Genomic DNA, 23,083 nt, shown 5'->3' on the forward strand with positions numbered 1-23,083 from the left:
CTATACGCCCAACACTGTCTCTGCCCATCACACAAACCGCAGCACTTGGCAGAGGCTATGGGGAAGGTTAATTCCCACAATAATCAAATTTTACAGACAACGCCTGCAGGACAGAAAGAACGTCACCATGTTTTAGTCACACAGACGTGTTTCTCCTTCGGCTGAACCTGCTTGCTGCCCAGTGGCACACCACAAAAACCAGCAACTGATCACCAAGTGCAGACAGGATCCAAGCACAGGGAAAACCATTTACCCAATGCCAGCCAACATCTCTGCAACGAGCATGTTGATGCTCAAACATGATTAACGGTTTAGCTCATGGGTGAGGGCGGATGCTCTCCCAGCAGAACGCAGCGAGCAGCCGATGGAGACGTGCTCCCAGTGAGCCTGGGAAGAAGGGGTGGGATGGGGGGAAGGTGGTGTTTCAATTTTTGCCTTTGTTTTAAACATTCAAATCTATTTTAATTGGCAATAAAAATTAATCTTTCCCAGGTCAAGTCTGTTTTGCCCCTGACAGTAATTACTAGTCTTTATCTCAACCTACGAGGTTTTTCACCTCATTTTCTGCCCCCGCCCTGTTGAGAAGGGGAGTGAGAGCACAGCTGGGTGGGCGTCTGGCTGCAGTCCAAGGTTAACCCACCACAACACCTCACCATGCAAGGTGGATACTCTTTAAAAAGAGAAAAGTTAAAGCTTTAAGAACAACTTAGCAAAAATAGCTTTACTAAACCACGACAATGACAGCTCTTCCTGCAGCTCAGAGAAATGATGAGAAGCAAGCCATAGGACTGAAAAACTAGAAAACTAAACTCAAGTTTTTCCTCTTTAAAAATCAAGACCTAGTTACATATTGTTATTTTTCTGTTGTTTCCCAGTTACAGGGAAAGAAAGGATCAACCCCTACTTTGGCATCTCAATACATCATGCAACACTCGAACCGTGTCAGGATGAGAAGTAAGCATGTTTCCAGCAGATGAAAGTCATTAGCGCGGCACAACAAGCAGCAGGACGCTACTGGGGGCATTTCTCCTTCATATTTTTCAAAATCTTTTTCTTTTAGTCAGTATTTTTAGCTTCTCTTTTGGAAGCTTCAAATGCTGCCCCTCCTCTCCCTTGACATTTCTCAGTATAGACGTGTATGTGTACATACAGGTCTGGTATTATTCAGAGGCGAAGGGGACTTGTCCTGCTACTGTACCAAGCAAGGCACATGCCAGTCCTCCTGCAGACTTTCAGAGATTCCCTTCAAGCCAAAGTGTGAGGTTTGGCCCACGCTCCAGCATCAAGCAACTCCCAAGCAACTCTCTGGTCTACTGCTAATGATGTGCCAAACAGTGTTTGCACGAAGCTGAGGAAAGAAGTAGAAAGAGGTAGCGGCTATTTCACATCCTCCTTTTCAGAAATAAAAACCAAGAACCCCAAAGCAACCTTTCTGCAGCTCTTCCTGTTGAAGTTCCACCAGAAAAAAACAAAGACCATCCATTGTTTAACACCACAGGTTGCAATCCTATGAAATTAACAGTGTTTTCTCACCCCCCTGTTATCCCTGTGGAGAATTAAAGGGATGAAACAAATCTGAAACTACAGAAGACTCAGAACTCTGTCCTGATACAGCAAACATACCCATCACTGCTAGCCTCTGGCCACCCTGCATGCAAATGTAGGTGCTCCCTGCTAGTTCAGAGCATGCAAAGCTCCCATCTAATACAGGTTCCAAGCAGACTCCAGGAAAAATACTTACTTTTCACCTTATATAAATTTATAGAATAATTAATCTGATTTAGTAACATAGAAGGCACCATTACCTGGCACCTCAGCTGTAAAGCAATTCCATGTCGTTTCATTGAATTCTTCAGGCATTAAAATGTTAAGTATCACCTTAAAATACACACATACAACATACACTACAAGGCTGTTTCTTATATATTGACCCAAAACCAATGCTGATTTCAATTCAGCCAAAAATCTAGCTGGGGGGGGGGAATATACCACTATATGTTTTTAAAAATGAAAAGGGAAACATTTCTGAAAGGTTTCTGTATTCTTCTACACCCACACCCCACAACTCTTCCCAATCAGCCAAGCTTTCTTTCAGTTTCATCATGGTAGAGTTTGTAGTTGCCTTTTTATTAGGGGCGGGCGGGGGTAATAATAGAGAAAAAGTTGGATTCAGATGCAAACATCAAAGCACCAAAAAAAACCCCCCAAAAAACCACCAAGCTTGAAAGCAAATCTGCCATAGTTCCTTCAGAAACCATAATGCTGGGTGAGTCACAAAGACCTTAATACAACTGAATTATCCAGGTTCCTTCAAAAACTTCACTGTCATTTTATGGATCACCATAAAACTGAATTTTAAGTCTTTTTCCACTTTCAGTAAACTAAGGCATTATAATTATACAGATGAACAGCATGGTAAGTGTTTTAAAAGGACATTTAAATATTAAAAATAAGACAATTCCAGCAATCCTTGCCCAGAAAACAGATCACTATGTAGCATGGAAAAACAACTTCTGTGCTCCCATACCTGCCCTCACAGCCACTTATCTAAAAGTCACTGGGCCTGCGAACATGCAGAAATCATCCATGCAATAGTTGCAGACACTAAAAAGATTAAGATGTTAAAAAAATACAGGGAAATCAGCTGGCTTCTTGGCAAGGAGAAAGGATACTACGAAGAGAGAGAGGCAACAGAGAGTAAAAACAAAAACCAAACCAAAGCAAATTGGTTTTCTTCTTCCTGAACCATAGAAAATAAATAACAATGATGATAAATATTCAAGCAAACCTGAAATAAAGATTTTGCTTTTATGCTGCAAGCAGTCATCTAAAATTATTGAGTGTGTTCAGGCACTGCTGCAATACGAACCCCAGTAAAAGATGTTCAATTTCAACACAATGGGCACTGTGCAACAGCAGAAGGAAGGGGCCCGCCTCACTCAATTCAGTAAGGAATATTTAGGTATCAAAATGCAGAAGTGCATCACATTCACAATAAGGCTGGAAAAGAGAAAGTTGCTAACTGGAGAGCTTAAGAAATCTGATTTTAGTTCTGAGGTCTTTCCTAGATTTGCTAAGTGATGAGGGGCAGATCCAGTCATACCTGTGCTCTAGGTCTTCATGTCTACTTGATTACGATTGCATCCCCACTTAAAATCTGGGAAAAAGGAACGGTTCCTTTTCACCATGCTTTGATCCATCCACTCAGACTGAAGCATCTTGGATGCAGGGACCATCTCTCTAAACATTACAAAATGCTTCCCATAACAGGGCAGAGCCCTCCCTGCACCGATGGGAACAAGTGCCAGACACTCCAGGAACTCCCTAAACACTTGCTATCACTATTGATTGTATTGATAGTGTATGAAGCATGGCGGTGTGAACTCTCTACTTAGTGGAGCAGGCAATGCTATTTGCATTGCAGTATGTATCTACAAAGAGACAGAGAGTCTAGTGGTTACTCCAAGGTGACCTGGAGACAGGACTCTTGGGGTTCTAGTCCTGGTTTTGCTGCAGAGTTATAATGAAACCTTGTAAATCAACATCAGTGGCCCATTTTTCTATGCAATAGGAAAAATGAATTCTTCTGAAGTTCACTGGAGCACTTAAAGGAGTTACTACACAAAGTATTATCATGTGTTTATTTAAACTTCCTTGGATGGCGCTTAAAATATATCACTTCGCAGCCTCATCTGGTGTTGATCAGAAGACAAAGCAACACTAATTCATCCAAGCTGCAACCTCACCCACTAAATAGTATGCCATTGTTTAATCTTGCTACCGTGAAGGAATAACTAGAGACCAAGGAGTGTACAAGTAAGGAAACATTTTAGATTATTATACACAGAGGACAAATTCGTTTTGATGAATTGCAGAATAACTCTTTTGAAGCAATAAATTTACACTGCTGTAGCAGAACAGAAGCCGGCTTTTGGTCCTTTACAATACCCTGAAATAAGGGAAAAGAAAGCCCATGCAACCTGAGAGACAGCCCTTTCTGGGAAACAGGGAATATCTGCTCTCCCTTACAGAGAAGGAGAGGGATCGCAGTTCAGCTGAGCCTTCTCTGAGACAGGGCCTACTTTACGATTTAAAGAGTCACGCTGCATAAAGTTACTAAGCAAGAAAAACACAGACCTTCAGACCAATGTATTCTCTGATCTAATTCAAGATCCCTTTAAACCTCAGCTGCTTTAATACTGCAGGCCATTAAAACTCAGAGAGCTAGTTGTCACATAGGCACACAGCAAATGCTAAAAGAGATTTTGGAAGCGAAGGCTGGCCAAAAGAAATGAGACATTGGTTTTACGATGGATCATAACATTTCTAACAGGCTGCTCTTTCTTTCAGGGCTTACAAATATCACTTGCCCCTTACAGGGAAAAGGAAGAACTGCCAAACTTTCTGCTAAAAATAATAAAAAGAATTAAATACTAAAATCAATTAGTCCACACTCTTACACATCAAGTGCATTTTGCCTTTAAATGCATTTAACCAAGAAGGCATCAAATTGTAAGTTTGGATTTACTCCGCAAATGGCACACAGTATATAATGTAAGAGATGAAATGGTGTAGAGAGAACAACATGTTTATCTCTTAGTAGTAGATTAAAAAAAAACCAACTGTAAACCAAAGTATAAATGCCAGTTACTCACAAGCTTTCCTGGTACTCAAAAATCCAACCTACACCTGGATCAGAATTTATATAATTTATATAAAGTTTTTATGTTAATGAGTCAATGCCACACTCCTGACCCAAGCCCCACAGGAGTCTGAAGGCATCAGAACACAGAGCTGGATGTGGTTTCTCCTCTACAGTCAGAGACCCAAAAAACATCAAAAGGCTTCTTAGAGAAGAAATATGAATGTAGTCAAAAGAGCTAGTTTAGAATAACTTTCTGTGCAACTCAGCTGCAAAACAAGACAATATTCTCTAATGGGAAAGGCATACTAGAAACAACTTTCCAGAAATAACATTGCCAGCAAAGATATATTAAGGGAAAATGAACTGTAAGCAATAACCAGCCAATGCTTGGCAATCTTCATCCCTACTAAAACATTTATTTTCACTCCTTGTTTTTTTTTTCCCCCCTTAAATACCCCAGTGACAAATAAATTATGAGCATTACAGCTAATTTATTACTCAGCACTGCTGAGGATGGAAATAAAAAAAAAAAAAAGACAGCAGTATTTTAAAGCTGATTCTTATTCTAGGAAAATAAATACTTTAATAAAAACAATAATAAATTCAATGGGGAAAAACTGCTCTTGCGGTTAAGTCACTGGACTGAAGCACCTGAAACTGGAATGCCCTGCTCTGCCAGACTCGACTCTGCCCATGCCTAAGCCATTCAGGCTCTGCCACTGTTAACCAAGCAAAAGCTTTATCAATAGCTTCAGCAACAGAATCAAGCTTTTAATCTCTGCCTCAGTTTTCCCACCAGCAACATCTCTCCCACCCAGTCTACTCAAATAGTAGACTGCAAATAGACTGCAAATACTTAGGGGCAAATTCTGTTGTACAACACCAAGCACAACAGAAACCTTTGAAGCACTGCAGTACTCCTACATTAAAATTGTCTTTAATGACATCTTCCACATGGACCTCTCCACTGACTTGAAGGAGGGTTTGACCGGGTCTCTCCAACAGGAGACAACTGCTTTCTGTAACAGGAAAATGGTATTGTACTTATCACATTTAACACAGGAGGAGAAGGGGTTGGCACCAAAGCAACTTAAAAATCCAAGAGCCAAATTCTGCTCTTAATCCCTCCATTCCCTGGCGTCCATCTCACAGGACCCCCTATTTCTGTTTGTTCCAGCAGGAACCCTTTGATGATTAACTTCTATATTTATCTTTGATACTGACTTTTTTCCCTGAGTATGGAATTTTTAAATTTTCATTAATATCCCAAACCCCAGTAGCAATAAAACTGAACAGAAGGAGCCTGTCTCAGAGACCACATACACATGCCCAATCTCACCTGGACTCACAGAGTGTGATTTTTACCGCAGGTATGTTAAGAGGGCTTTTGCAAGCTGCAGTCAAACGCTGCTGCACGGGCAAAGCTATAGCCGGGAAGTTAAGCGTGGCTCAAAAGTTTTCATTCAGCAAAACAAGAAACAACTTGGCATTCATTCCCATGCAAACACCAATGCACCCTCCTTGGGAGGGACCAATTATTTTCCTTTCCATCTCATGCTCAGGCTAGTCATCCTCTATCCCTTGATAAAACACATGAATAGCTGCATTCAAAGCTGCAGCAAACAGAGATGTCAGTAAAGCTCTCTAAAAACAGCTAGCCAGAGCACACCAAATAACTGTATCTCAACGCACTTCCCATATGCATGCCCTTTATCTAAAGAAGCCCGTGACTTTGGCAGATGTTGGATGCTTGCAACTAGGTCAGTTTGAACCGGAGCGAGCCAAGGCTAAAGGCTAGGGAGAGAAAATTAAATTGCGCTCCTGCTCCACAAACTGTGGCTGTCAAACCGAGAGCTCTTCGCCTTCTGCTAAAGCAATGATTTCACCACTGGCTAGGCAAAAGATTTGACTGGCAGGTTGATGAAATGCCTCGGCGATAAACCATCAGGAGCACTTAGAACATTATTACCAGTTAAAATATTCCAAAATATGATGCACACAGGAATCCAGGGGTGGAGGGGGGACAGGGAGGGAAGTGTTGCCAAGGTATGTGAATCAGCCTTATCGAAATCCTCATCGCTGCACGGCCGGCATGACTGATCACACTGCTGCATTCGCCTGAAAGGCACAAGGCTCCGGCTGGAAAAACAGAGGTTCCAGCCTTTCCCTCTTGGTGCCATCTGCACCAGTAACGCTCAGCTCTTTAATCCATGGACCTACGCTGCAGGAGAGCGACCGGGGGTGGAAATCATCTGGGCTTTTAAAAGTTGCCGTGAAAAAATCTGAGTAACTTCTGCAGCCGGAATGCCTGCAGACTACAAGCAGCGTTTTCCCCGCTGCCACTGCAGTTGCTGGGAAATTCAAGTTTCCAAAAGCACGCAGGAGTAATTAGATGAAACCAAATAAATGCATACACAAAACCTTACAAGAATATGCAAATAATAGGGTGTATTCAGCAGCCCCAGAAATTAAGACAGCAGCGCAGGCTTGCATTTGCATAAACTATGCAGGATATGGCACCAAGTCATTTTGGAACATGTGCATTTTGCAAACAGCAAGCGCAATAATTGACAACTATTTTGGAACGTGACATTGATCAAATGCTCCCTAAAACTTCACATGAAGACCCTCAGAAACACCGTACTAATTAACCAGAGACATCCACTGTTGGCATCCTGAGGTATGTATTTTCACTGCTGAGTTCTGTGGGAAAAGAATTGGACTTTATAGATTTTTATCAGCATTTATTATTTATAAAGCCCTGTTGGCAAGCACAATGTTTTACGAACAAATAAAAGTGAATGATCTTTGCTTCAAAACCACATAATGAATGAATGTATGCTTTGTACATATATTCAAGTGGGCGCTACTAGTTTATCGTGCAGCAAACATGGAAAAAAAGAAGTTTTTACATCTCTAAAAAGAAATAACAATATCCACTTCTAAATGTAGTGACATGAAAGCCAAGCCCAATCAAAACTGAGCTCTTCAATCACTCCTAAGAAGCCAAGCCCCTGCTTTGTTTTCTTAACAAGCTGAGTTTTTGCCCTCATGGTCTCCCTGGGCAGAGCAAGGCAGACAAAAAACGAGGAAACCAACTTGTCGCCGTATAAGGAGAAAAAAGGTTTCTCTTCCTGAGTTACAAATAACTAGGGAAAGTCACACATGTGGCCAAGCAAAGCAGAAGTATGAATACAGTACTCACTGCTGACAGGCTAAAATTAGTAGTTTATTCAACTGCCCAGAACTACACACTGTGTCCGTCCTCCGCAGCATCTCCCCATTTGTCTGTCTTTCTGTTTGCTCTCCGCTTTGTCGCTAATTTGTCCCTCGGGGAACAGCCCGGCACGCCACCGCTGAGCCCAACAGCCCCTGCTCATCTCAGGAGCCTGAGTAAACGAGTATCCACTTGCAGTTACAGCTGGGCAACTCTGCGGTGCCTCCAATGATTTCGCCCCAAGACAGCACCCAAGAACAGCCCTTGGCCCCATGGGACACTCGGTCTGCAAAAACGATTAGGTCCTCCACACTTTCCACCAAGCATCTTCCCTGCTTCTGCTTTCACTCCCGCATGACACCTGTAAGCACAGCGCTCATCCAGATTCGCTTTAAGCACAGGTCTACCCTCCAAAGATAATTCCACATTTGCATCTGTTCATTGCATGAAGAGCTGCATGGTATTTGCAATGACGGCAGACAAATTATACAGGGAACGGAGGAACATTTGCCCAGTGCAGCTGGGCCACTGCTTATGCATGCTGGGGATTGTTGTGAGTTTAGTTTTCTTTTTTTCTTCCCCCCACTGACCAGTTGTCTGTTACTCTTTGTGGATCAGGCTGGCCATGGGGGCATGATGTCATGCCTGCCAGGATACAGTCCTGGAGAATGGCAGAGAGTAGAGACAGCAGCACCTCAGTCGAGTTAACCCCTCGGAGGAGGGAGGGAGGACTCCTGGAATCAGGACGGCAGAAGTGTTTTCCAGCTGGCGAGGCTGGGGTGCATGAAACGCTCCAAAGGAGCGAGAGGGAGTAAGCGCGCTACTCCGGTACAAAGCGCGGCACGAGAGTTGGGGAAAACAGGAAAAGAAATGCTGAACTGGTGAGGAGAGAGCAACGCAAAGGAGTTTGAGGAAAATGCCATACTAGGGACTATTACTGCTGCTCCTACACTCAGACACTGTAGCAAAGTGTGCCAATATACAGTGCTCTAGCAGATCTATGCATTTCCAGCATACCGGTGCCCACTGGGTGACAATGCCTCAGTGGGCTCTTCCTTGGCCATTACTTTGATGAAGGATTATCCCACACTCATTCATGCTGACAGCTCATTTTGCAAGTAGCTCATCGGAAACAATGTATTTACTTACTAAGGTACTACTCCCATAAAAGAGGCACGTCCCTGTCTGGCTGCCACAAATTAAGCGATATCCACCTATACTCACATTGGGTATAGAATTGCTGGATTCATCTCAACAGATGTGATGTAGTTTCCTTTGGAATTAGAAATATGTTCCAAACTAAACTTACATGTTTTATTATATGGAGATGACTGCTAATTTCCATTTCATATTAACAGGGAATATTAACCATGGTTAGTTTAGCCACGTACCTTGAAAAATTATAGATCACGTTCAGTACAAATTTGCATAAGTAGCTTGACACGTGAGAGAGGAGCAGTGCTAAACACAAAATACAAGTATTCCAAATGCAGAGATCTTACGCTTACTGTATAATACATTACGTGTATGGCCTCAAAAAGCCTCAGAGATTATGAATACATTTCTTTTCCATGGAAACTATATTTCTGAAATCCAGCAAGCTATTTTGAGAAATTTAAATCAACTACACACTTACATCTGCTGGAAGAAGAACACTTCATTTTCACAGGCTGCCTCTCTCTCTGTGTATACTCAAAAGGCACCAGCACAGCCGTATGGACATCTTTCCAACTCTTCTACTACAGTTCTGCCTCTGACACCAGATCTCACTATGCAGATTCAGCGCAGAGCCTTATTTTGACCGTTCTCTACCTAACACCGAGACTTCGGGGGCTGCTGTGCTTAACACCGCTGCATCACTTGAAGAGGACAAGGAAAATCAGTGGCGCGGGAGGCACGAAGTAAACGCCCCGCTAGATGTTCTTGGTATTTATTCAGTATAAACTGGACAAACTGGCATTTGATCCGAGTTACCGGCCAGCTCGGGAACCAGCAGCGGTGACGAGCCAGCCCGCATGCACGGCCGTGCGCCGCCCGTTCGGGAGTCCGGGGGACCGGCTGCAGAAGTTGCCGCCGCACACGCGAGAGGGACGGCAGAAGGGTAACCCCTCCGCGCTGCTGAGTCATTTAAGCCGTGAAACGCCGGGTTGTGGTAAAACCCACCCGGGGCGGGGGGCTGCCCGCCGAGCTGCCCCGGCTGCGAGGAAAACTTCCCCTCCACTTCTGCCGGCGCATCCCCCGTTCCGCGGCTCGCCCCCCGCCCGGCAGCGGCTCAGCTCCGCCGCGTCGGCTCGGCAGGTAACGCGGGGGGGGGCTCCGCGGGCCGGCTGCCACTCACCAGGTAGGCCCCCACCGTGCCCTGGGCCAGCATCAGGGCGCACTCGGACACCAGGAAGAGCTGGATGCTGGAGAAGCAGGAGACCTTCCTCCGCCGCCTCCGCTGCCGCGGCGCGCCGGCCCCCGGGAGCTCGCTGCCGCCGCCGCCGCCCGCCGAGCCCCGCTTCCCCGGCATCCTCCCGGGCACCGCCGCCGCGGGATGGCGGGCCCCGCGGCTGCTCCGCGCCTTCTTCCTCCTCCTCCTCCTCGGGGTGCCAATCACAGCGGCAGCCCGCGGCGGCTGCCTGTCCGCCCGCGGGCTGCTGCCATGGCCAGCTCGCCACCGCCTCCTCCTCCACCTCCTCCCTCTTCTCTCCTCCCCTCGCCCTGCCGCGCTCCCTCTCTCCGCCGGCCCCGCGCCCCCGCCGGCGAGGGGCGGGGGAAAGTGCGGGGCTGGGGCTGGCGCCGGCGGAGGCTCCGCGGCGGGCGGGGCGGCCCCGTCCCGGGAAACGCGCGGGGTGGCGGGGCCGGCTCTTATCGCCGCCGGGTGAGGGGGGGGAAGGCGGCCGCCGCAACACCCCCCCCCCCCCCAACCCCGGCTGCCCCCCTCCGGCCGGCTTCTCCCTGTGCGGGGCCGGAGCCCGCAAGCAGAGGGAGCGGAGAAGGTTTCCACGCGGGGCTGGAAGTTTTTTCACGCAGGTTGAGGGCATGATGCCCCCAAATAGGCCTGGCCCGCGTCTCCTTCCTGGCATCCCCCGCCCTTGGGTGCCCTAATTTCATCCTCCTGCAAGTGCTCCTTTCTAAAGGGCGAAGGGAGGCCGTATAAAAATTGCATGTTCAGAAAAATAAGCAGCAGTAGGTGTCGTGCGTTGCCGCACTGCTGCCACGTGGGCGAGGAGCTTTTGCTCTCAGGCCCGTGCTTCGTGTCCTCAGCCACGTGCTGTTCTGATGGGGCCTTTTGTTGTCACTCCCGCCTCGAGTTCTAATTTCAAGAGATACCTTCTTTTAAAAACCACTGATCGTCACTTCTACTATTACAGATCACATTCCTTGTTGGCGTAACAGCAACACCGGATCTGCTTTGCTCTTCAAGCGCGCTTTTCCAGTTTGTTTCTGGGTCCACACTGGGGGCTGCTGCCTTACTTCCTCATGTTGTTAAAATTACAGTTAAGTGGAGGTTTAGGTACTTAATCCATTTAGTACTGGGATGCCTGTGACCTTTGAGAGGAACAGTTTTCTGGGGAAACAGGTTACATTTTTTGAAAATAACTACATGATTTGCACCCTAAGTTCCATTTTCAAAGGTGGTTGAGGCTTCAAAACTCCTGAATACCTAGGAAGATGCCTTTGAAAATGGAACTTAAGAACATTCTAATTTTTCAAGGCATAAGCCAGTCATCACCAGTCACACCAGCAAGTCAAGAGAACTGACATTTTAAATAAGCCCTTTTTTCTTTCAGCACCCTTCTTGAGCTTCTTCCCCCCAAATATCATCGTTGTCTGGGGGCTTTTCATTTTGGCCGCCTTTTATATGAGTACCTTTAAGAAATACGATACTGAAAATTAATATTGAGCAGAGTCTCCACCCAAGTTGATGAGTCTTTACCAAGCCCAGCTGATGCACCTTGTCCCAGCAGAACTGCAGACTATGGCCGGAAAGAATTGCTAGAGACCTGGCACGCTCAGCTGTTACCCTTTGCTCAGCTGCCAACAGCTCCCTCCCATGCTGAACTTTGGCTCGCCATAGCTTATAAAGCAGGTCTGGGCCATATCAGCAGGTGTCAATAGTCCCATCTACCCCAGGGACATGGTCTCCAGCATTGATGGCCTGAGGCAGCATTATCAAATAATTAGTGGGGAGAACAGTCTGGTGCTTGTAGCTGAGTGGTCTTAATTTTAATGAGATGCATATCAGTCTTTCAGACATTATGCACCTCACAAGATGCACGTTAGAAGCTACCTGAAGCCTCAAACGCCAAGGTTTTTGCATGAGGTCATGAAATACTGGCTCATCTGTACAGGGTTCTGCCAGTTCATAAGGTGTTTGTTTTCCACCCAGGGAAAGCTGGTTCTTCCACGGAAAGAAAATGAAAAAAAAAGCTCATTTTCTTGAAATCTCTTTAGAGTACAAAAGTGCTCATCTCCTTCCTAACATGTTCATTTAGGGACCTCTGCTATAAAAATTCTGAAGTTGGAAAGCTAGAAAGGTCTCTGTCTCTAGATGGGTAGATTCACAAACTAATTCAATTAGCATGGCTAGACAGATGCTTTGCTCCAGATGGATGCTGTGGTGCGTTATTGTCCTGGTTTCAGCTGGGATAGAGTTAACTGTCTTCCTAGTAGCTGGTACAGTGCTATGTTTTGAGTTCAGAGCGAAGAATGTTGATAACACTGATGTTTTCAGTTGTTGCTCAGTAGTGTTTAGACTAATGTCAAGGATTTTTCAGCTTCTCATGCCCAGCCAGTGAGAAAGCTGGAGGGGCACAAGAAGTTGGCACAGGACACAGCCAGGGCACCTGACCCAAACTGGCCAACGGTGTATTCCATACCATGTGACGTCCCATCCAGTACAGAAACGGGGAGGTGGGGGGCAGGGATTCGCCGCTCGGGGGACTGGCTGGGTGTCGGTCGGCGGGTGGTGAGCAATTGCACTGCGTATCATTTGTACATTCCAATCCTTTCATTATTGCTGTTGTCATTTTATGAGTGTTATCATTATCATTATTAGTTTCTTCTTTTCTGTTCTATTAAACCGTTCTTATCTCAACCCACGGGTTTTGCTTCTTCTCCCGATTTTCTCCCCCATCCCACTGGGTGGGGGGGAGTGAGTGAGCGGCTGCGTGGTGTTTAGTTGCTGGCTGGGGTTAAACCACGACAGTTATAAACAGGATGGACAATCTAACAGACTTTTCAATAAGTGAAAATAGAGGGGTGTCTCTTAAAACATTTGAACATGTAGAATTATGGCAGGGGAAGTCTTAAAATTCCCTGACACCCCCCCCCCCGCCATTTCTGGGGCATGTTGGTCTTTCCAGTCAGCTTTTGCCTGCTCTAGGTTAGGTGCTAAAGGCAGCAAAGCTCTGAATGCTTATATAACTCATCAAGTCTATATCTGGGGACCCAAATAAACTTCTGCACATGCTACCACAGTTACCAATCTTCGAGTCAATGCTTTAAAGCTCTTCAATATATATATAATATATGCAAGTGCCATCACATGTCTTGATCACGTCTTGGACATCCTGTTGGAAGAGTTTGTCCAGGCTGAGGAAGCAGATATACTGCTTGACTGTCAAAAGGAAAACAGCTGCTAGAAAAATTTGACTCTAATACTAATTATCTGAAACATCTGGTTGGTTAGTTTATTGCAGCAGAATACAATTATCAGTTAAATTTCTGTCCAGAAGAGACAGAATGCCTGGATTTTTTTTCTCTTCTTTATGTTGTGTACTTGCACTTACTTCCTTTAGAAAAATTCCTCCTGGCTTGCTCTGCTGAAACAAAGAATGAGGGTCTTGCATCTCCACTCAAGTACATCAGTAGACCTGAGTTTGCTTTCTGCCACTCTTCAACATACCACATTCCTGAGAGATCTCAGTAGAGTGCTTCAGGGATAGACAAGTGACCTGTTTGGATTTAATAGTTAATTATTGTTATACCCAAACAGTTTTTCTGGTCTAAATTGACCTAGCTTTAACTACTAATGTGCAGAATACTAATGTTCTTGGATTATCATTAGCCTAGAATGAAAGGGGCTTTACAGCTAGAATAGTCCTTTTTCCTCAGGGCTTAGTAGTTTTGCCAACGCAATTCTCAGCTATTTCCCCAACCAAAGCAAACATTAGCAACTTTTCCCCCAACAATAATTTGCATTAAATTTCTTGCAGATACCTTGTCAGATTTTTATAAACACTTGAACATTCATAGCTGGGAGGCAACGTGCTGCCATAGATAAGGTTGGACACTACAATCTTTAAGGAGTCAGCTCCCCTGAGACAGTCTTATTACCTCTTGTCTGCTGGAATCTCCTTGCTAAGTACCTGTGGGCTTGTGTCAACATTCACCTTTGGGTAACCTTAGCAGCTGGAGTTTTCTTGATCTGTCACCATCCTAAAACCATTTTTGCTTTGGTTCATTTTTTTTATTCCTTTTTGTGGTTAATCTTATTGAAAATTATCTGTGTAGTCATGGGTTTTGATACTGGACAGGCATAACTTTTTTCATCCATGTCTAGAATCAGTGCCTATGGTATATGGGGTTTATGGCTAACACAGAAGAAGAACTGAGGGAGAGCTATGAAGGATGAGGACCTTAGGGAAGCACTCAACTGATATCTTACACCTCAACAGACAAAAGTGCAAACTTAAAAAGAAAATCTAGGCTTAACCATGAGCAGTGTTGGTAACAGGAGGAGAACAGTAAAGGATGATTTTCCTTAAGCAGAGCTGGTGGAAACCTCTTCTGTGAAATGTGCCAAGGCAAGCAGCTGATCTATATCATTAGGCATCTCTACAATTGCCATTAGAATCGAATTCCCAAACCTTCCAGACATATTTTACAGTCCAGAGAGCTAATGTGTGCCTCATCCAGTACAGCCTCACTGGAGCAGCGGTGGGCACCCAGTGTACCTATTCTTGCTGCGGGTACAGCAGAGAAAAACAAGGACAGGTGCTAAGAGAAGACGATGGTCTCACAGGAGACATATCGGTCCTGTGGTGTGTATTAACAAAAGCTAACAAAAGCAGTGCTGCAACCATAACTGTTATCTTCTCTCACCAAAACTGCTCTGGATATTTTCTACAAGGCGATTGTGTATTTCATTGCTCTGCTTTACACTGCTGTAGGTCAGGGGCAGCTATCAGAGTTTGATACTCACCCAAGTGTCGGCATCCTCACCCTTCCCCATGGCTATGGTTTTATGACAAGTGTTCCTGCAGTGCAGCGTTAGGGTTTCTCTCCTGCCCTGTGGCCCTGGGTGCCAACCTAGCTGCAAATCACTGTTAATCTGGTGTAATTGCAAGAGTGACTGAGAAACGTCATCTTGAGAGCCACCTTTGGGGCGTGCTTGCTTCGATCTGCCCGGTTGACACTTGTTCTGCCCCTTGATCTGGCAGAGTAAATGCTTTCACCTGGCTGCAAGGATGTCATGGTGCTGGAAAATAATGTTCCTGAGAGGTTTGCCTTCTGCTCCATTCAAAATTATGCCAGTGAAATTAAAAGTCAGGCACAGCTGTCAGATATCACACTCAGACTACACCCATTTGGGTTTCTTTCCAGGACAGTGCAGCCATGTTGAGGCCAGTTTTCATTTGCTTTAAGCCATTTGGATGAAAGGAAAGCTCATGTGCTGCCAAAATGGATTTGCATGTAGCATAAATCATGTCCCATCGGCACCAGATCTGCACCCCTGGCTGGTCCTACTCGGTGCATTTGTCTGAGGGAAGGCTTACATATTAGGAAAATAAGGAATAACTTCAGATATGTTCAAAGAGCAAGGAAGAATGCATAAATAAATAAGAAATCCCAGGACTCTAGCCAAGAGGCTTTTCCTTGGGATGGCCTTGAAGGTTTTTTTTGTGAATCTCTGGTGCAAAACCCTATGGATCAGCTGGTACAGGAGGGAAGTGACAGGAAAGGATTTTAATCATCTGCCAGTGTAGAATAGGGGTATAAGTATGCACATCAGCCAAGGGTGTACAGCAGTAAGGAGGCTTGAGATTGGGACAGCTTGTGGATATATCAGCAGCTGTCATTTCCAAGACGCCATGATGCTAACAGTTTTAATGCAATTTCTTTCTATAAACACTTCTGACTTTACTGCCTTGCTATTTTGAGTCCTGCTGGAGACTTGGAGTCATTAAAAAGGCATTTCCTTCAGACAAGCTGATTAGATAGCTGTTCCTTCCCCCAGATGATGAAAGGCTGGAGAACACCTCACTGAAGCTAAAAATTGCAGAAAATGAAGACACATTAGTTTAACAAGAGGTGCAGGTTCACCTTGAAAGCTCCCACTATGAAAACAGTTAAAAAAGAGAGGAGATTCTTAAATGCAAGAATTGGATGACTTGTCTACAACCTACCTTGCATAAACCTGGCTCCTAACCTCTAATTATGGTTTTCCCAAATAAATGAGACTCAGATCTGAAGGCAGCTGAGTAATCTCTAATGCCATTGACTCCACGAGACCTGAGGGCATGCGACACTTTTACAGGAGAACTAAGCACCCAGCAGGATCATGGTCTAAATGGAAATCAGAATGACTTTTGAATTAAAGCAATGTGATTTAGCAAACACAGTATAATTGTGGAGTACCTGCAAATATTGATATCAGCCTAATGCCTCATTTAGTAGGAAAGTTAATTTGCAGAATCAGAAAATGAAAAGCAAATTACTGGACAACAGACTACCACTTTCCTGACTGTTAATCAGCATCTCATAAAGCAATGATTGTCCAAACCCTAAGTCAATATACAATAAAAATATCTCATTTCTGTATTGTAAAGATGAGAACTTGAAGCTCTAATTCTAGAAGATAATTCTATTTAGTCAATCAAAAAATTAAAAAGGGAATGTCATCTGTTTGTACGTTACAAATTGATGTGCTTTTATGAAGCAACTAAGATACCCGTAGTAGGAACACCTTATTACAAATGTTCTGCTTTCCTGCCACTGTCACACTCTGGAAAGTATTCTTGGCCAGACTCATCCATGGCTGATGATGCAGCAGAAGGCAATGTTCCCTGGAGTCAATAAGAATTTGTCTTCCAGGTGGTGGGGTAGAACAAGGAGTGACGGTGCCATCTTTTGTGTAGGAAGTCACACCAAGCTCTCACACAGTCGCAGTTGCTGGTGACACATGGACACTTCTGCCCAACTCTGAGCATTAGTCTTAGTGGGTCAGCCCAAAGTTAATTCCTGGGATTTAATTTTGACCCCTTAATTTGTTTTTTTATGTTATCTGAAGAAAGTTTCATTCCTTCTATGTGCTTCCACATCGTAAGTAACTTCCTTTAATAGCAAAATGCGGCAGAGCTTTGATATAAAACTTTGTAAAGTGCTTTGGACCAAGGGGGCTATAAGCACTTTGTAAGCAAGTGGAGTTCCAGCCAGACACTGAACAGTTGTGCCCTGATGCTTCTTGCTAGATAATAACTTGACAGACCACATACTTGTAAATCAAACTGTCTCCTTAATAAAGAAATTGTTTACAGAGATACTCAATGGCATCTTGAAATCTAGCCATGGGTGCACAGACTGACTTCCCGTGGAGCCTTTTATTTACTGTCCATGAATATAATCTCTGTGGATCTTGCACTTTTGCATGAATGCTTTCAATCTACCATTTGTGCTTGCTTTATTCGACGTAGTTGTATTTTTTTCTCTAGACGTTATGTGCAGCATGTATCTGTCTCATGATACTAGTTCCTTAGTTTATTGAAATGACTGGTGTATCTCTTTGCAGAATGGATTTTATTAACATCTCTGAGCTGGTAAAAACCTGGCTTAGGGCTTTGCTGGATTAGCTGGATCTGCCCAATTGAAGAGACTTTCCTGTGTCATTTTGTGGTGAATTTGTTGTACTAGGGTCTCTGTAACATGCATTGTAGTCACAGATGAAAGACCTGCCGTGTGCCACTGTGGAGGATGCTATTTCTGTCAAGCTAAGGTGAAGGTGTTCATGGGACAGTTTGAAGCTAAATACGGAGCAGATGACAATTAAAATAGTGTCCTATGCTAGCCATGAAAGAAACAAGACAATCAGCAAACACAAAGTAGGACCAGTACAGACAGAAAAGGAAGGAACTGCATTGACAGTGTTGTGATGTTGTGTGATAACTTCTCAAAACAAAACCAGCTCCCATAAACTAGCCTTTTTATTGCCTCTTTTTGGCCAGAACTGAATTCTCTCACCTCTTACTGGTGCATGATGCCAGTTCAATTCAATAGCTGCTTCTTAGCAGCAGCTAACAGTATTGTTGGGTGTTACCTTATATACTTATGTAATTTCAGTTGAGCTAGCTTGATGTAAAAGAACACCCTTTTGTCACCTTAGCTGTACCAATGCCTTCACGTACCATAAGTTCAGTCACAATCTTTTTGACTGGACGCATATGCCTGAGTTGAGTTGCAATCTTTTGGGTTCATGTTAATAAGCAACAATGTGCCTTTGAAAACCACCAGCAATATGAGTGTATAGTGAGCATTTTTGCCAAAATTAGATGGTTTTCTTCTGTCTTGTACTCTGAGACCCTGTAGTAATTGACTTTCAGCATTCTTGACAGCCTTTGGTCCTCAAAGGGCTTGCACAGAGGCCAAGGGAAGCAAGTAGGAACCCCAAGAAAGGGGTTGGATTTTTTTTTTTTAACTTATTTTATTCTGGAGAACACTGATTAACCCTTACTGTGCTTTATTGATCCATCTTTTAGAATTAACAGGATCCCTAAATTACTCTGGGTCTGTGAAAGCATGTGAAACTGAAATGTCTGTAACATCCTGTTCTAATAAGTAATGCCTGAGTATACTAACTGGCATTTAAGGCAATAGTCATCTGGTATACACACTTAAATCAAGTGTGAGGGGAACCTTTACTGAAGCCACTGCAATAGACTGGCTGAAGACCTTGCTGCACATTTCCCGTGGATCTGTAGGCAAGCTGTATCCAAAGAGCACCTGAGTCTTGCTGCATCTTTTTCATCCTTAAGGTCTTAGCTACAGGAACTTTCTCTTATGAAGGATCCTTACAGTGTTTGGTATGAAGAAGTCTAATATCTCTGAAGTAACAATAAAAATGCAGGATGGAGGAATGCAGGGGAGAGGGGAGTTGTTGACCTTGCTGGAACTCAGATAAGTCAGTGGAAGATAAAGAGAACTCACTTGCTCTTGGACTGACCTCCAATATGAAAACAGGGTAAAGCAATGGAAGGTCAAAGAATAAAAACAAGTCATTTGATAGCGCCTCAGTAAGGCAGCAAAGAGTTGCTCTACTTCAACTTGAATTAAGCAAGGCCATCAGAAAAAAATGCCCAATTCATTTACTTACTGCAAAGCTAACAGAGCCCATATTTTTGGTTGTTGTAACAGAACAACTGTCCTGTGAACACCCCACCAGAAAAGGCAGGGTATGGGAGAGGAAGGTGTTATTAAAGGAGGTCTGTGAGCTTGTTATCTTGATGCTTCTCAAACATAGCCTCATCTGATGCTAATTCTGGAGCGTTTGTTGAGCATGGAGAAAATGGAGCAAAATGAAAAGCAGCAACAAGGAGAGGAAAAGCCTGACATGTTCTTAGCAAAGTTATATTCCTGCTCCATTTTTCATTGCTGTTTTAAAAAGAAAATAATTGGGTTGCAGGAAATATCCTGCAAGCTCTCGCGTGAATGTTTGCTGTTTAGGTAGAGTGACCTGCAGGTGAGCACTCAGCAGTTAGTTTTCATTGAGAAAGAGCCACAGTTTCTATCTATCTCCTACATTTAGAAGTGTGAAGAGTTGCCCGCAAGCCAAGAATGACATTCAGCTAATGTTGAGGGTGCATCATTTGGATGTTAAATGTTATCTCATGGCGGAGAACAGCATGGCTGGGTTCAAATGGATTAAAAGATAACCAACCTCTGACAACTCATTTAAATTTCCCTCCCCTCTAGATTAAGAAACTGGTCCCAGCTTCTTAAACATAAAATGGGACATCAAGAGATGGGATTCACTCCCCCACTAAAATTGTTCATTTTCCCAGAGGAGACCATATGCACTTAATGCAAGAAAGTTACAGACAGCACCTAACCCAATGAAAGAAATTACCTTGAGACATTATTTTCAGAGATATTCCCCTGAGCTCAGTGGGCTTTGATGCCATAAAGCCACCACAACCAATACTGTCACCACAAGGATGGGAACTATGTCCCGTGGTCTGCTCTGGCTCTCGTATTGTCCTGCAATATAATTTCTTCTTCTGGTCTGCGTGGGAGATACATAAATAACAGCAACTGCTTGTAAATATCATCCAGTATCAGCCTTTGCACCTATACCTTAGCTTCCTTTCTGACTTTCAAAGTCTTTTTTCTGAAAACATCCTATCAATTACCAAGGATTTGTTTCGCTGCATAATTAGGATGAAGGACAGTTGTTCAGAAGGCAACTGCTATTTTTATATATCTGTGGTAATATAAAAATCTCCTTGTAAATCAATCATAAATGTCTCTTTGGTGATTTATGACCAGTACGTATAAGCTGAGATAGCTTTGAATGCAGATTTTGTTATAAATTATTTCCTTGAATTTTTGTCCTAAATGCAACAATTTACTATTATTAATAGTCTGTGCACATCACACTGAAGCAAAATGGAGAACAACATCTTAAGACAACAAGTGTACTTACACAAAACTTTCTTGCATAACTTCCTCCATGTGGACAGGAGAAGGATCTTGATCCTTTCCTCTGTTAGCACCAAAAAAACCCCTCAATTCTGGAACAGAGCACTAAAGTTGTACATCTGCTAAGGGGATGACAGTCAAGGTCTTTAAAAAAAATTGATAATATTCAACTTTGTTGACTTACATAAATTGCAGCAGTGCTGAACTGATCTGTTGTGGACTGAAGTTCTAGAGATACCACTCTCCCAAGTACAAAGTCTGAGTCTCCACTCTCTTCTACATGTATGTTCATTTACCACCTGGGCAACATGATATGGTAAAGATCATTCAAGAGGGTGATTTTCACTGCATTCAGTTGTATCAACATGCCTTTTCTTGATCAAGCTGAATACCCTGTCAATGAACTAATGCTGTCGCTTGCTTGAGACTAGCTCGTTACCAGATCTGATCATATTTCTGTCATATTTTCCTTACTGTTGTTTTTTAGTGAGAGATGCTTTCCCTATAATAAATATGCATATTTCTGCAAAACTCAGCTTTTTATGTAATTTTTTACTAATAGCAGTATATTTTGTTTAGTTGCTTTTCTATCAGAATTCTTTTTTCAGTAAGTAAAAACCATGATGATAATTTTAATAGCTTTTATCTATCTTTTTCTCTGTGTTTATCAGGGAAGTTCAATAAAAATGTAAAAATCTGTCAATTTTAAGTTTCAGAATGGAAACTGAGACACCAACATTTTTGTCAGATTTCTTTCTCTGTCTTGACGAATTAGCCAGCTGTAAGGGCAGAATGTATCTTCCAGCTTCTTGTGTGTCATGAAGTAGTCTAATACTGCCGACATTACCATGGTTTTCACATCCTACTGAGCTTTTTGTGGTTTTAGTTTTCCTAACAGAAGCATTAGAGGGGCACATTTACATGCTTGCTCTGATTTATGAGTACATTTTATTTGTGGGGAGATTAAGTTATGGCAGGTTGGATCTCTTTGGGTTTCCTCGATAGCCTCTGATTAGTTTTAATACAGGTAGCCCTCACAGTAAATCAAGTGTCTCAGCTGATCTACAACAAAGTGAAGCTGTGACTCATTACCTGGTAGACAAGACTTTCCTTGTGTGGTAACTCATTACACTGAGGAGATGATTATTTACGATGGTTGCAGTCACCCCAGCTGATGGTGTCATTTAGGAAACTCAGATGTTCCATGTAGAATGTGAAATAATTGATAGTACATAGATGACTCACTAAGATCTGAACAAATTCAAAATATGCTTTTCTGAGGAAAGCTGGCTGGGTGATGGATATGACCATCACTGGGCTCCAGGAATCACCTGGAAGCACAGAGAATGTCCCCTGCCCTTGCCCAAGGTTAATGTCCATAAGGTTTTCTTGGAAACTTAGTATCTCTGCAGTTCTGTAACCTGCAAAGCATAATGAAGAAAGTGCATTCCTAAAGATAAGTAGGTCCCAGCCTTGGCTGCCAAGCTCATTTTTTTTTGGAAGTCGGGCATATGAGTCCTGCAGAAACAGCACAAGGACAAACTTCAAGCTGGAGATGCCATGAGCACTACTGAAATAAAGAAGTTCCTGAGCTTGGAAGCATGGCTAATACAAGCTTGAAGGCATGCAAGACTTAGGTACTGCCCAATGTTTGCAGAGCATCTGAACCCAGTCTGAAAGAGGGATTTTACAGCAGCAGTTTGGTTAGTTTGTCATCTCTCTGTTATTTAGCATTTGCAATATATTGCATTATACTTCTTTCTTTCTAGTGCATTTTGGTGTCCATGCTAATAAAGTATCAGTGCTCAAATACACTCCTTGAATCTTTTCGCTGTCATGCCATTCTTAAAAACTCACAGCTGTACCATCGTGTTTACACTTCAACAGCAAAAACAACCCCCAAATCCCTCTGTGTCCACCAGTGAGCTGGCCTGTCTCTCCTGAGCACCTGTACAGCCATGCCATTCTCTTTGTGATATGTGTTTTATTGTCACTTGGACATCTAGTCCATCACTCGGATGGCAAGAATCTGAGACGAGGTCTGTACTCATGTTTTCTGTTAAGTGGCTAGCGCGCAGGCGAGGCAGAGGGGGATATTAAATAATAATGACAATAATAATACATCTGATAGAGTTCAGTTCCTCTTTAGCACTAAATGGAAAGCTGAAAGCCTCCCTATGGATCTTTTCCATCTCAAGCACCAATGATTGTAACAGATGCATCAGTTTTAAATTAATGACTTGCATGACAAATAATACTGATGCATGTGTTTAGGAAATCTGTGGCCAACTGGCATGTTTTGATTAGCTGCAAATGATGACACAGCCACGCCTGTAATGTAACTCATAAAATATATAGATGTGGTCCACTTTTTTAGTTGGAGCAAGACAATGTAGATCCGTTAGTGTGGTGCGTATCCTTTACCTCCAACTTTATAAGAATCTTATTAAATAAAAATAAAAGCAATGAACAAAAGGCCTTTGTTCTATGATTTTAAAAACAACTGCAAACAGCAAAAGATTAGTAAAAACCAAAAGAGG

At 43.4% G+C, this 23,083-nt stretch overlaps 1 protein-coding gene across 2 annotated transcripts in view; it reads right to left on the reverse strand.

The window, feature by feature from the left end:
• The window catches only part of SLCO3A1 (solute carrier organic anion transporter family member 3A1), a 171,316-nt gene extending 160,770 nt beyond the window's left edge, over positions 1 to 10,546 (reverse strand). The window contains exon 1 of one of the 2 annotated variants that reach the window (XM_052808172.1): positions 10,201 to 10,486. In XM_052808172.1, the coding sequence (XP_052664132.1) occupies positions 10,201 to 10,374 (174 nt within the window). In that variant the 5' untranslated portion in view covers positions 10,375 to 10,486. Of the gene's footprint in view, positions 1 to 10,200 lie in introns of both variants that reach the window. The other variant, XM_052808173.1, reaches the window with a different exon arrangement.
• Between the last annotated feature and the right edge of the window lie 12,537 nt (positions 10,547 to 23,083).

This window comes from Harpia harpyja, chromosome 14, assembly GCF_026419915.1.
Source record: "Harpia harpyja isolate bHarHar1 chromosome 14, bHarHar1 primary haplotype, whole genome shotgun sequence".
NCBI classification, from domain to species: Eukaryota; Metazoa; Chordata; class Aves; order Accipitriformes; family Accipitridae; genus Harpia; species Harpia harpyja.